Source organism: Eulemur rufifrons, chromosome 4, assembly GCF_041146395.1.
Source record: "Eulemur rufifrons isolate Redbay chromosome 4, OSU_ERuf_1, whole genome shotgun sequence".
Classification (NCBI taxonomy): domain Eukaryota; kingdom Metazoa; phylum Chordata; class Mammalia; order Primates; family Lemuridae; genus Eulemur; species Eulemur rufifrons.
Genome location: NC_090986.1, coordinates 82,220,763 through 82,235,390, shown reverse-complemented (window position 1 = coordinate 82,235,390; position 14,628 = coordinate 82,220,763). Strand labels below are relative to the sequence as shown.

The 14,628-nt window shown below is 45.4% G+C and overlaps 2 protein-coding genes across 6 annotated transcripts in view; one reads left to right on the top strand and one right to left on the bottom strand.

Annotated features, from left to right (window-relative positions):
- The window catches only part of MPHOSPH8 (M-phase phosphoprotein 8), a 34,128-nt gene extending 22,051 nt beyond the window's left edge, over nucleotides 1–12,077 (top strand). For 3 of the 4 annotated variants that reach the window (XM_069467759.1, XM_069467761.1, XM_069467760.1), the window contains exons 10-14: nucleotides 2,950–3,104; nucleotides 6,630–6,784; nucleotides 9,129–9,256; nucleotides 10,045–10,128; nucleotides 11,363–12,077. In XM_069467759.1, coding sequence (XP_069323860.1) covers nucleotides 2,950–3,104; nucleotides 6,630–6,784; nucleotides 9,129–9,256; nucleotides 10,045–10,128; nucleotides 11,363–11,404 — 564 coding nt within the window. In that variant the 3' untranslated portion in view covers nucleotides 11,405–12,077. Of the gene's footprint in view, nucleotides 1–2,949; nucleotides 3,105–6,629; nucleotides 6,785–9,128; nucleotides 9,257–10,044; nucleotides 10,129–11,362 lie in introns of those variants that run through there. The other variant, XM_069467762.1, reaches the window with a different exon arrangement.
- Nucleotides 12,078–12,440: 363 nt separating this feature from the next.
- The window catches only part of PSPC1 (paraspeckle component 1), an 85,600-nt gene continuing 83,412 nt past the window's right edge, over nucleotides 12,441–14,628 (bottom strand). The window contains exons 8-9 of one of the 2 annotated variants that reach the window (XR_011233476.1): nucleotides 14,495–14,612; nucleotides 12,441–13,334 (exon numbers count right to left, since the gene is read on the bottom strand). The gene's annotated coding sequence lies outside the window, so the exon portion shown is untranslated. The remainder of the gene's footprint in view (nucleotides 13,335–14,494; nucleotides 14,613–14,628) is intronic. The other variant, XR_011233477.1, reaches the window with a different exon arrangement.

Sequence of the window (14,628 nt, the reverse complement as noted above, 5' to 3'; positions counted from 1 at the left end):
CCCGGGCCTGGGACGTGGCTTTACGTGAGCCAAGCAGGGGCTCGCCTGCAGTCCTGTCTCCGGCTCCCGTCACCAGGGAAGGCACACGGTGCAGGACAAGCAAAGGGCGCTGCAGATGTCTGGCGCTGTCTTGTCCCTTCTGTCACACGAGGCTTAAGTAAGCTTTGCTGTCTGCTCTGTGTTTCTCTTTCATGTTCGGTTTGTGGAAATGTTTGCTTCGTTTAGGAGCCTGAACTTTGAGACTTGACTTTCCCTTTACGTGTTTGTGTTACTGCTGTATGTTTAGAGCAGAGGTGGCTTCTCAGAGCATCGTCTTAGCAGTGACAGGTGTGACAGGTGCGCTGTGAATGGCCCGCGCCGGGTGCCTTCTGGAGCGTGGGGGAGGGGAGAATGGAAGCTCCTGGTGGCTGAGGAGCTGGGCTCATCCTGAGGGCAGCTGGAAGAACTGTAGGGTTTAAGCTGGAGGAAGATACAATCGGATTACAGTGTTTTTCATTTGTTTGAATGGTCTTAGTCCAGTAGGGACAATGGATCGCAGAGAAAGGCAGTTTGCAGACGTGGAGGGTCTGCAAATGACAGGAAGTGGCAGTAGCACTTCCCCAGGTAGTGACAGAAGGGATGCAGTGGGTGGATTCACGGGACTTGTGACGACGGACGACACCCGGTCGTCGCGTTTTCTGAGTTGGGGTGCAGGCGGCGCAGGGGCAGGACGGTCGCCACTGAGCTGTTGAGGTGTTGCCTTTGCGCCAGAAATGCTCAGAAGGCGTTTCGCGCAGGAAACGCAAGCTCAGGAGTGAGGTTTGGGCTGGAGATTCAGGTTTGGAGTTGTCCAGTGAGGTGACAGTGTAGCCATTGGTCGAGTGGGTCACTTGTCAAGAATTGACAGAAGGGCCGGGCGCGGTGGCTCACGCCTGTAATCCTAGCACTCTGGGAGGCCGAGGCGGGTGGATCGCTCGAGGTCAGGAGTTCGAGACCAGCCTGAGCAAGAGCGAGACCCCGTCTCTACTAAAAAAAAATAGAAAGAAATTATCTGGCCCACTAAAATATATATATAGAAAAAATTAGCCAGGCATGGTGGCAGATGTCTGTAGTCCCAGCTACTCGGGAGGCTGAGGCAGTAGGATCGCTTGAGCCCAGGAGTTTGAGGTTGCTGTGAGCTAGGCTGACGCCACAGCACTCACTCTAGCCTGGGCAACAGAGCGAGACTCTTGTCTCAAAAAAAAAAAAAAAAAGAATCGACAGGAAGGAGAGGCCAGAGAGGGAAGGAGGCTGTGTGGCAAAGACCAGAGAAAGACGAAGATGGGGGGCAGGGAGGTCTCGAGCCAAGGGGAGAAGGTGGCTCACAGGGTGCCTGGGAGGAGCGACGCGGGCTGGGGCGCCGTCAGGGGCACGTGCCGAGTTGGCAGTGGAGGCGCAGGGCGTGCCGTGAGCGCCGGCGCCCAGGAGCCCTGACTGGGCAGAGGCCATGCCTGGGAAAGGGGAGGGGTCCTGTCCTCTCTGAGAGGAGACTTGGAGCTCATTTAACTGGTGTCTAGTTTAGATAGGCGGCCAGGCACGGTGGCCGTCACCTGTAATCCCAGCACTGTGGGAGGCTGAGGTGGGAAGATCACTTGAGGCCAGGAGTTCAAGACCTGCCTGAATGACATAATGAGACTCCATCTCTACAAAAAGCAGAAAAATGAGCCAGGCATGGTGGCGCACACCTGTAGTCCCAGCTACTTGGGAGGCTGAGGCGGGAGGATCGCTTGAGCCCAGCAGTTGGAGGCCGCAGTGAGCTATGATGAGGCCACTGCACTCTAGCTGGGGTGACAGAGTGGTAAGACCCTGTCTCAGGAAAAAGAAACTTAGATAGGCTGCCCGTACCTACAGTTAGCTTTATTTAGTTAGGTACCTGTTCCTGAAAGGCAGTATTTTAATTGCTTAGAAGGTGTATAATGGTATATTAAGTTTTACTGAATTTTAGAATTAGAAGAGATACAGAGATTTCAGAAATTAAAATAAAAAACGTTTTCATGTGAAATTGGTCCTCACCAGAGTAGGAGATGCAGGTAACTGCCCTTGGACGTTGGTGTCGGGGCCTAGCAGGGATTGTCCCCTGCTGTGGTGTGGCTTGGTTGTCTGGGGCCTGTGCTGGGCACTGCAGGATGTTCCCCATCGTCCCCAACTGCCATACTGGCCACTGGTGGCACCCCTACCGCAGTGTGATACGCAAGTGTCCCTGGTGAGGAGCCCTGGGTGACGCCTCGCGGAGGGCAGTGCGGCTCCGTCCCCAGGGACTCGGCTGTGTGCGGAGCCTGCTCTGCAGAGCGGCCCCAAGGGGAAGCCTGGCCTTGGCCCTCCAGTGTCCTCTCCCCAGTGTGGTGACACACAGGGAGCGAGGTCCCCTTTTAACAACTGGAGACTCACTTACCTGCAGGCACGTGGCTGGTGAGGGACAGAGGGAGAGGACCCGTGCCACAGGTGTGTTTTCTCCAGACGTGGTCTCCACACCGTGTCGCAGCTCCATGTTAGATGGCAGATTCGGAATCCTGTCTGTGCTCGGGTAGCCTCCGTTACAGCAGCTGTGGGGACAGCTTGAGTTCCCTGCGGCCTCGAGAGCTGCGTGTCAGAGATTCTTGAGAAAGGCCCTGAGGCTGAGGGCGGCTGCCCGGTCCTCTGTCGTGCGCTGGCTCGAGGGGCCGCTGAGCGGGCCTGGTGTCTGCTCGTTTCCTGAAGAGTCAGCGAGGACGGGGACTGAACATGGCTGACACTTCTGTGCTGCCGCCGAGCGTCTGCAGTGCTGCACGGCCACCCACACCTGCCGGGCCTGGCCCAGGTGCTCGCAGCGTCTCCATCGCCCTTTGCCCTCTTCACAAAGAGCCACCAGGCACGCACGGAGAGAGGGACCAATGCCAATTGGTAGTTACCGTGGTTTACAGTTAAGTAATTATTGCTTTTTTCCTGACCTAGGCCTGTAAGAGGGGAAATTCGGACATCGTACGACTTGTAATTGAATGTGGAGCTGACTGCAATATTTTGTCAAAGCACCAAAACAGTGCACTGCACTTCGCAAAGCAGTGTAACAATGTGCTCGTGTACGACTTGCTGAAGAGCCATTTAGAGACGTAAGTGGCAAGTGACCCTGCCGTGGCGAAGTCACAAAGCATATCTGTTCATTTGGGTACATGGAAATTGGAACAGCCTGTGTGTAACTACTGAGAAAAAGATTAAGCACAAGTCCTGATTGGTTTCTGTTTCCAGTAGATTATGAATTTAATAAGTAGCATATGAATTATTTTTCTGTAGGTTATTGGAGTCTCAGAAAATTTCACACCTAACACTGGCATATCAGGGAATATCTCCTTAAAATCTTAAGTGTGCTCTTAATTTGGTTAGTAAACATTTCCTTAAAACCCTTTAAACTTGGCCAGGCACAGTGGCTCATACCTGTAATTCTGGCACTCTGGGAGGCCGAGGTGGGCGGATTGTTTCAGCTCAGGAGTTCGAGACCAGCCTGAGCAAGAGTGAGACCCCATCTCTACTAAAAATAGAAAGAAATTAGCTGGACAGCTAAAAATATATATACAGAAAAAAATGAGCCGGGCATGGTGGCGCATGCCTGTAGTCCCAGCTACTCGGAAGGCTGAGGCAGGAGGATTGCTTGAGCCCAGGAGTTTGAGGTTGCTGTGAGCGAGGCTGACGCCATGGCACTCACTCTAGCCTGGGCAACAGAGTGAGACTGTCTTAAAAAAGAAAAAAAAAACCCTTTAAACTTTGTTTTCTTTCTAATAGACTATTTTTTATAGCAATTTTAGGTTCACAGCAAAATTGAGGAGAAGGTAGAGTTTTTTCAAAGGCCCTCTGTCCCCTCCATTGAGGTCCCCAGCAGAGGGGCATGCTGTTACTTACTGCCCGTGGCCCTGCGCTGACACACCCGTCACCACCCATAGTCCGTGGCTTCCGTGAGGGCTCGTGCTCTCTTGGTGCTACTTTCCGTGGGTTTGGACAGATGCACAATGACAAGGGCCTACCATTACCGTTTCATACAGGAGAGTTTCACAGCTTTAGGAGTCCTCTGTCTTCCACCTGCTGTCCCTCCCTCTCCCTAACCCCTGGTAACCACCACTCCTTTTACTGTCTCCATAGTTTTGCCTTTTCCAGAACAGTTGGAATCAAACATTATTTGGCCTTATCAGATTGGCTTCTTTTGCTTAGCAATAGCATGTAAGGTTTCTTTCATGCCTTGATAGCTCATTTCTTTTTAGCACTAATATTCCATTGTCTGGATGTACCACAGTTTATTAAAGTTCATTCTTTTTATTTTTATTTTTTTTTAATAGAGACAGAGTCTTGCTCTGTCTCCCAGGCTGGAGCACAGTGGTGAGATCCGAGCTCTCTGTAGCCTTGAACTCCTGGGCTTCAGCAATCCTCCCACGGAGCTGGGACTACAACGTGTGTGCCACTGTGCCCAGCTAATTTTTAAAATTCTTGTAAAGACAGGATCTCACTAGTGTTGCCCAGGCTGGCCTTGAACCCCTGGCCTCAAGTGGTCCTCCCTCCCAAAGTGCTGAGATCACAGGTGTGAGCCACCATACCCAGCAAGTTCATTCTTTGACAAATGAATTCTAAATTTTATTTTAGCTTCATACTTCATAACTTTTTATCACTTAAAAATTCTTTTGGTGTACACCTGGAAGCAGAGTGTGGAATGATGGACAGTGGAGACTCGGAGGGTGGGACGGGCTGTATGGTGGGAGGTTGCTTGGTGGGTGCGGTAGGTGGCCCCGTGATGTACGTGCTGAAGGCTTGACTTCACCACAGTGCAGCAAACTGCACTCATACCATCCCGTGAATGTATAGAAATAAAAAATAAATGGAGAAGAAAATAATTCTTTTCTCAGCACGCATCAGGAACTCTACAGACAGTAGCCAACTCAAGTAAGGTGTTTATGTTTCACCTAAAGGGGTCCTGGGGTAGGCAGCCCTGGGCAGGAGTAGCCACTCTTATCTCCTCCTGGTCCACTACACTTAGAAAATGACTTGTATCGTCATGCCCACAAGATGGTTACTCCAACTCCAGGCTTAAGGTCTACATTCTAAAGAGAAAGTAAGGTAAATTTCAGTTGAGACAAAAAAGGTGCGTACCTGGTCTGTCCTCTTGACGGCCTTTGCTGGGAGCCTCGCCCGACCGGTGACTTGTCCGGGCCTCCCCGGCAGGCCCAGTGCGTGCAGGGCTGTTTGCAGCTGCAAGGAAACCCGGGGAGCCAGCAGGTAGGGTGACCCACTTTCCTGTTTGCCCAGGACTGAGGGGTTCTCATTTCTGGTTTTCCATTTATTCATTAGACAAATACGGGGTTTTTTGGTATAAATTTATGGGGCATAATTTTGTGGCACTGATAAATTGCATAGTGAAGTCAGGGTTTTTAGTGCATCCATCCCTGGAGTGATGGACACCATGCTAATTAAGCAATTTCTCGTCACCCACCCCCAGCTCCTCCAAGTCTCGTGTCAGTCCACACTCTGCTTCCATGCGGACACATGGTTTAGCTCCCACTTGTAAGTGAGAACATGCCGTATTTGTCTCACTGTGTCTGCGTCGTTTCACTTAAGATAGATAATGGCCTCCAGTTCCATCCATGTTGCCGCAGAAGACAGGATTTTACTCTTTTATAGCTCCGTAGCAGTCCGTTGTGTATATATGCCACATTTTCTTTCCCCACTCCCCGCCCCCAGGGACACTTAGGCAAACGTGGGAGTGCAGGTGTCTCTGTCCTGCCGTGTACACTCTGTGCCAGGCAGTTCTGAAGCTCAGGGATGTGGAAGTAGCAGGCGGGAAAAGACCTGCCCTCCTAGGACCTCAGCTGCAGTGAGACAAGAGACGGCTGCCCCGCAGGCCGCGCGCCCAGAGCTCAAGAGGAGTCGAGTCGGGGGCAGGGTGGGAGGTGGGCATGGGCAGGGCTGCGGCTCTTTTTTTAATAAAGGTTGACCTAGAAAGGCCTCGCTGGTGTTCAACAGTGTATGGCTTGTAGGTCTCTACATTGTCAACCTGAAATAACAGAAAGGGTCAGAATCCAGTTTTAAAAAGTTTATTCAAGCAGAAAGCTGGGAATGGCCATTTGGAAAACACAGACTCCATAGAAATGGGGTCAGTGTCCCAAACTTAAAAGTGAAGTTCATGTTTATATAGGCAGAAAACAAAGAAGTTTGGTAGGACTATAACATTTTTTATTTTATGAGTTACAACAATTTAATTAGTTACAGTTTGGTTTTTTTTTCTTTTCCATACGGCTCGTTTTCATTTTCTTTCCAGTTTAGAGTATATTTAACATTCAATCTTAGGACAGTGTGCTAGCCGTGACGTCTCCGTGTGAGAACGCCAAGAGGGAAGTTCGTCTGTGCTGAAGATGGGCAGTGAAGAGGGAGGGTCTTCCCCGTGCCCTTGAGCCACTGGCAGCGCCAGGAGGAAGGCGGAGGAAGGCGGCGGGTCTACTGCCGGAGGAGCCCGGGGTACAGCTGGCTGTGGCGGACCTCGGGCCCACAATCACATGACTTCAAGGCTCAAAATAATTAAAAGTCCCAACAGCTTAAATTTCACATTACTTATTTTCACAGCATTAATATTAACGATTCTCACTATCCTTTTCTCTTAGACTTTCAAGAGTAGCGGAAGAGACAATAAAGGATTACTTTGAAGCTCGTCTTGTTCTACTAGAACCAGTCTTTCCAATAGCGTGTCATCGACTCTGTGAGGGGCCAGACTTTTCAACAGATTTTAGTTACAAACCCCCACAGAACATTCCAGAAGGTAAGCATAAGCTTCTCTCAGTTTGAAGTGTGACACTATAAGTATTAACTGATTTTTAGACAGAATCCTTTCTTTGAACAAAACCTTAAAGAAAAATTCCATTATGTGTAATTCTATGAAATAATAGCAGAGCTACTGTGACATAAGAGACCCAGCTAAAGCCCCACCCCGTAGGGGACTCTGTCGGGTCTGCAGAGCACTGTGTTAACACTGCTTTAAAAAGTGTGAAAGTTGGGTCTAAATAATTACACAAGTTTTTACTACATTTTATTCGAGCTTAGCTTCACAATTCTAAGCCTAGAATCTTTGTAACCCCGAATTTGGGTTATTATTACAAATAGTCTTTGCCCTTTTAAGAAGAAAAAAATTCTTACTCCATAGCAGAGTGGGAAAGATGGAAACCTCAGTTCTTTTCCTAGCCTGTGCTCCAGAGGCGTTCGTTCAGATAGGACGGTGACCATGGCCTGACCCTGGCCCTCTCTGGGACACCGTGCTGCACACACATGGAGGGGGTGACGCTATCTCTGCCGGGAGGGAGGAAGCTGGGCCTTTTTTTAATGTTAGAAACGCCCACTCCCCATTTTAAAAATGGCATTAATAAACTTACTAGAGAAAATAGAGCCCTACTGATTAAAGAGCACCACTTGTGACATCTTGGTGTTGAGTGAACTTGACATCAAAGAGTCATCATTTGTAGTTTTGACTGTTGACGTGAACGATGTGCATTGCTGGGCGTGGGCGCCAGAGAGCACCGAGCCAGGCTGGGCCAGCTAATGAGTCCATGAGATTGGCACAACTGGACCAGCTTAGGGTTAGAGTTTTTCCTGCACACGCACAATGTCTGCGTCCACCAAGTTTTATTACTCATGTGAAGTCTCCAATCTAAGATCCTGGTAGACTTTCCTGGCCTTTGCTGCTCAGGGTGTGTATGGTCTTTGCATACAGCCAGAGGCTGGGGCCTGAGAATGTCAGTCTTGTCTTGGGCAAGATCTCAGGCAGTTTGTAACCACATTAAAATTTAAATACACTACCGTTGGCCTCTTGAGGGACTTTGGCTGCTAAGAACTGTAATCTTGTTTGTGAATGCATAGTTTGGCTGAAGATAAAACTTCTAAGTTTGTACTGAAACAGCTGTTAGCAAATTGCTTGTGTCATTTTAGATCTATGAAACTCAAGTATTGGTCAGACTGATGAACATCCCTCCCTTACATGTAACTCACTGTGGTTGGCAGAAATAGAAACATGATCCCCCCCGGGAGGACTGCCCTGCAGACCACCTGAGCCTGCCAGGGCTGTGCGCTGCCTTCCTCCGGGGATAGGAACGCTCGAGGAACACTTGGCTCTCCTGGACCCCCCACCTTGCATCCCATGTGCTGTTTCACAGTAGACCTGGCTGGGGGAAGGAGACAGAGACAAGACTGTCCCTACATTTAGGCCTTGTCTCCCCCTTGATTGGGGCTGGGGGTGTGCATGATAAGACTAGGGGGCAAAGTGTGTCCAACCTCAGCTTGAAAAGAGGCCCCACAGCCAGGGCCCCAGGTGCCCTTTTTTCCTGGTTCTTTGGGGTCTGGTAAAGTTTTCTCTTGTTGTTTACTGGCCTAGAGCAATGCTGTATCATGTTAAAAATGGTTGGGTTTCACAGGTCATGCAGTTCATATACCTATTTTCTGTTTTATTACTAAAAGTATGGCTATTGTTGGAAAAAAATGTTATATATTTTTGATATTCAGTAAAAGTTTCACATCTCATGTTAGCATTCTTTTTCCAAGTAAGATCTTTTGGTATTAATCAGAAAGTTTGGAAAAGGCAAAACAATATGTGGAAAAAAATGGAAAACCAGTCAAAGCCATACCCAGATATAACCACTATAGAGTTGTCCGTGGGTTTGCTTCCACGGACATGTACACACATTCAGCAGCAACTTCAAAATACTACTTTTTAAAAATTGTTTAACTTTAGAAAATCATATTTAAGTCTTTTCCAAGAGTGATAGTATCAGTAGGGATTACTTTGGACAAAAAGTAAAAAGTGGCTAGGCGCGGTGCCTCACACCTGTAGTCCCAGCTCCTCAGGCGAGGCCAAGGTGGGAGGATCACTTGAGCCCAGGAGTTCCGAGGCGGCAGTGAGTTACAATCACACCTTTGCACTCCAGCCTGGGCAGCAGAGCAAGACCCCCGTCTCACCAAAAAAAAAAAAAGTAAAAGTAAAAATTGTTCTGTGGTTTGAAAAATGCTAGGTAACACATACATGCTTTGAAATTGGCAGTTCTTGCACAGGTGCTCCTCCCTCAGGGGGGTCTGAAGGCTGTAAGTGTGATAAATCTACTCACATCTCCCTTTTTCAGGCTCTGGCATCCTGTTGTTCATTTTCCATGCAAACTTTTTGGGTAAAGAAGTTATTGCTCGCCTCTGTGGACCATGTAGTGTACAAGCCGTGGTTTTAAATGATAAATTTCAACTTCCTGTTTTTCTGGTAAGATATTACATAGTTCAGTACTGAAAAGTACACTGTTCTAATCAGAAGCACAGATGACTTAAAACGTAATCATTTAGTAAATGATTCAGTAAATCAGTTGTTGGGAATGAGGCAATACCCATAATCGTAAAATTATCCTAAATTTTGTCAGTAGTGATTTTTCTACATGTTTAATTCATTTCTTTCCCTTAAATTATGCTTAACATGTCTTGGAACCAGCATTGTTCTGAATATAAGTTCTTAACAGTACAAGAAACATACTGTCTGATTTTAAATATTATGCCCTTTTCCACCATTGTAATTACAAACAAACATTCTTTCGTACTTGAAATACTAAATGCAGCCACAGTATAACATTGGTTTTATCTATGCTTAGTTTTAATGCATAATTAATATTAGTGGCTGTGTAATTTCTTTTTTAACATCATAAAAAATTGCTCCCGGAGATTCTTGCCACCTTTAGAATTCTTTCCTTGGCCTGAATTAAGCACAATTAACTGGGTGTGGACATTTTTAACACTGGTACTGTATGTGGCAGGATACATTCTGTCTAATCCCAAAGATTTCCTTGCTGTTGTTTTTTCTCATTTGTATCTTTTTAATGAATGCAGAAAAAAATTAAATCAACATACTGACTTATAAAATCAAAAAATAAAACTTACACGTGATTCTCTTATACCACTGGAGTTTTAAAGGTTTCTGGTCTCTATACAGTCCAGCTGTTCATTTCTAGATGTGTGGCTTTGTCTGCAGAAAGAGTGACTCTCTATCTCTTTCCACTCCAGGACAGTCATTTTGTTTACTCGTTCAGCCCCGTTGCAGGCCCCAATAGACTCTTCATAAGGTTGTCGGAAGCACCCTCTGCTAAGGTGAAAATCTTTTCATCATATTTAGTGTTACTGCTCAAACTGTCACTCTAGATCACTTAGGATCATTACAAGAAAATTTGAAGAATGTCGTGGTGTGCCTGTCCTAGAGACAAGCACTCCCTGGGGTAGCAGTGCTGGGCGCACTGCTGTGTCTGATGTAGGATGTGTTGGACACAGACGGTGAGGCAGGAAAGGGACGAAGGGTGAAGCTGAGAAGAACATCTCTCTGGAAGATGGAACAGTGTGAGTCATGTTCTAGGCTTCGGGATGGAATTGCCATATGTAAGTCTTTATCTTTAGGCTGGTCACCAATCTCTCTGTGAAGGGAGCTGGAGTGAAATATTCAGTCCATTGAATAATATAGTTATTTAATGTAATAACCTAAAATGAAATTGTAAGCACTTGGATTTTTTTTATTTTTTTTATTTTTTTATTTTATTTTATTTTTATTTTATTTTATTTTTTTTTTTTTTTGAGACAGAGTCTCACTTTGTTGCCCAGGCTAGAGTGAGTGCCGTGGCGTCAGCCTAGCTCACAGCAACCTCAAACTCCTGAGCTCAAGGGATCCTCCTGTCTCAGCCTCCCGAGTAGTTGGGACTACAGGCATGCACCACCATGCCCGGCTAATTTTTTTGATATATATTTTTAGCTGTCCATATGATTTCTTTCTATTTTTAGTAGAGATGGGGTCTCGCTCTTGCTCAGGCTGGTCTCGAACTCCTGAGCTCAAATGATCCGCCCACCTCGGCCTCCCAGAGTGCTAGGATTACAGGCGTGAGCCACCGCGCCCGGCCATGATTTTTTTTTTTTTTTTTTTTTAATTAATTAAAACGGCACACCTGTAGTCACAGCCGCTCTGGGCTTTAGTGTGCTGTGCTGCTCTGGTTTCTGCACTAAGTTTGGTATCAATATGGTGACCTCCGGGCAGTGCGGGGCTGTCAGGTTGCCTAAGGGGTGAACTGGCCCAGGTCAGTAACTCCTGTGCTGATCAGTGATGGTGCCTGTGAATAGCCGCTCAGCTCCAGCCTGGGCAACATAGCAAGACCCTGTCTCTACTTTAGAAAAACAAAAATAAAAAAGCAATAATCAATCTAACAATGTAAATTGATAACCAAGTTGAAAATATCGCCAAATTAGAGAACTAATTCTTGGCCATGGGTGGTGTTTTTTTTTGCTTGTAAGAAAGGAAAAGTCTAGTTCTGTGTACTGACACACTCATTTTTTCTTTCAATAGGTGAAGTTGCTAATAGGAGCATACAGAGTGCAGCTGCAGTGACCAAGCAGAAAGGATTGGGATGCAGTTACTTTCAGACCGATTCCTAAATATTCTCTATGGAGCAGTTTGGAATTCTTCTGGCACATGTCAAACTTTCACATGTAAAGTTTTGTCTGCAAACCTCCTGTGGTGTGAGCCTGTCGTCTGTTGTAGTCTGTGAGCTGGGATGCAGATGTGTTTGTGCCAGTGTTGGGGAATCTCAGTGTTGTGTCCAGACTGCGTATTTTCAGTTTTTCCACAATGTGGATGGTACCTATGAGGATTATTTAAGGAAATTAAAGACTTTTTTTTTTTTAACTTGAAAGTTTATACTAGCCATGGTGAATTTCTGTGTTAAAAAAAAGGGGGGGGTGGGGAGGGGGGAATATTCAACTATAAAGCATTTGCTTACAGCAAGGGAGCTGTGTTATATTCAGTTTACCCAATGCCAAATAATGTGGATTTGCTGCCCTGGAAGGGTGATTAATGTGGCGGTGGGGGGGGGCCTGATCTTTTCTAATCTACAGCTGCCACATATTCCCCAAGCAGAAAGGGTGGTGGTGGCAGTAACTCAGTAGAAGTGCAGTAATCACTTACCCTTTCAAATGCTAACAGGGTAATAATATGAAAATCTAAGATGTAGCAAGGGTACAAACCGGACATTATGAGGCCTAAAAGAGACTATTAAATGTGAACTTTTGGCCGGGCGCGGTGGCTCACGCCTGTAATCCTAGCACTCTGGGAGGCCGAGGCGGGTGGATTGCTCAAGGTCAGGAGTTCGAGACCAGCCTGAGCGAGACCCCGTCTCTACTAAAAAAATAGAAAGACATTATATGGACACCTAAAAATCTATATAGAAAAAATTAGCCGGGCATAGTGGCGCATGCCTGTAGTCCCAGCTACTCGGGAGGCTGAGGCAGTAGGATCGCTTAAGCCCAGGAGTTTGAGGTTGCTGTGAGCTAGGCTGACGCCACGGCACTCACTCTAGCCTGGGCAACAAAGTGAGACTCTGTCTCAACAAAAAAAAAAAAAAAAAAAAAAAAAAAATGTGAACTTTTAGTCTTGTTCTTGGAATCTCAAGTAATTTTGAAAAGCCACGTCCTGTGCCCTTGTTGTGAACACTAACCGGGAAGACCAGCCTCAGATCCCAGCCACGCTTGGCTGTCCCAGGGGCTGGGTTAGATGTCAGGCTGTGCCTCCGGGGAAGAGCTCCTGCTTCTGTAGACGGCCCCACAGGTCTAACTCTTACATCCTCTTAAATATTTGGCGAACACTCATAAAAATCAAGCTCAGTCTAGTTTTGAAAATTGTTTAGTTCCTCATTAGTTTATAATTGTATGAAATATTTTAATGCAAGTTTTTCAGACTATCACATTACGACGTTAGACCCACATACATTGTATAGCCATTTCAGAGAACCATTTTACTTTACATCCTAAAACTGCCTTTTCCCATAGTTTCCTCAATAAAACAACACGATGTTGGTCTATTTGCTTTTTATCTCAAGTCTCAGGATGTCATCTGTTAACTCAAAATTATGCCTAAGATGAACAGCCTTACAGGAACAGATCAGAAGGTGATCTGCCTTTATCAAGAAGGTCGGGCTAACATGAAACTAACCCAAACAGAAAATCTGCACACAGTTCTGTTAGTAGTTCAGGCTGAGGAAAAGCAGGACACATATGACAGTTATCAAAAAACTGATTCACGAAAATGATAGAGAATTTTGAAATTTTAATACTTCGTGCAGTTAACGTTTCACAGCATAAAGTTTTAAACTTAGTTCCAAATCTTTGCCCAGTGAAGACCACTTACTTACGGAAGCCACACCGCCTGCCTTCGTTTTACGCTGACTTGCAGATAATGCTCCTCCTTACAGACCAAAGCTGGGTTTTCAGACGTGACTTCTCCCTCCAAGCATCTTGATTTAATTTATAAAAGAACAAAGAACCTGAATACAAATGGAAATCCTTAACCACAGAAAATGTGCCCTTGAGGCATGTTTTAAAATGTAAAGTGTTACATTTACTCCATAAATGTACTTAAATGGAATAATAAATTCATAAGCGAAATAAAATGTTTCCTGTTGTTTTCTCCTGTGTTATTAAAAGTATTTTTCTCACAAAATGATTTGACCTGAGTGACAAATTCTTCAGTAGTAAACAGGAACTAATTTCCATAGTTTTTCTAAAGAAAGAGGTTTCAGTCATAAAATAATTTGCTGGACTGAGCAGCAGACCCAACAAATATTCAGAGATTTCAATATTAAAATTTTTCAAAGAGGAAACCATATGGAAATGGTACTTTCTTAACTCTTTATAATAAAAGCAGATTCAATGCCATTTCTATTAGAATTAAATGTATATTTGACACTTTAATCATTTAACTTTCTTTACATGTTTCTGGAATCAACCTCCAGTTTCTTTTCACTTTCTTAGGAAATAAACTCAATGAAAATAACTGCTTTTCATCATAAACAGTATTCACAACTTTTTAATCAATTAATTTCAAAATCCTCAAGTTCATTGACAAATCTGCTGGACAAGCTTATAAAATCTCTTGCCCTCTGTTTTTGAAAGCCACATAATGCTACAGCTTTTATCTATGCCACAGGTAGCCTACGTACAGATTTTCTTTTTCCTATCCATATATTTTGAGATTATTAAATTTTAAGGGATCTACATATACAGTAATTTGAAAATTTAATCCCAACAAAATGTCCACAGAATATAAAGTTACTTTATAAACATATTTCAAAGGGCAATTCTAATTTTTCCATTAGTAATTCCTTAGGTCAGTGGTTCTCTAATAGAAACCAAAATCACCTGTAGGACTTTAAAATAAAAAAATAGAGAAAACATATTGCCAGGTTCCCTATCTCAGAGTTTCCGTTCAGTAGGCCAAGGGTGAGGTCTGGGGATGTGCATTCTTAATAAGGTCCCAGATGATGCTGGCCTAGGGACCAGGCTAGAGAACCAACGCCTAAGATTAATTTTCTACACCTGGGTAACAGTGTGCAAAAGAACAGCGCACACCTTTGTGCCACATGAAGATACTTAACATTTATCAAAGGTACAGAATATGTCAATGCTTCTCAAAGTGCACAGATACCTGCTGGGGTCTCGTGAAAATGGACGTTCTGGGTCATAGGCCCGTGTCCTGCTTGGGAGATCCTGCATTTCCAAGCAGTTCTCAGGCAATGGCTTCACTCCTGGTCCCCAGCACCACACTTGGAACAGCAAGAA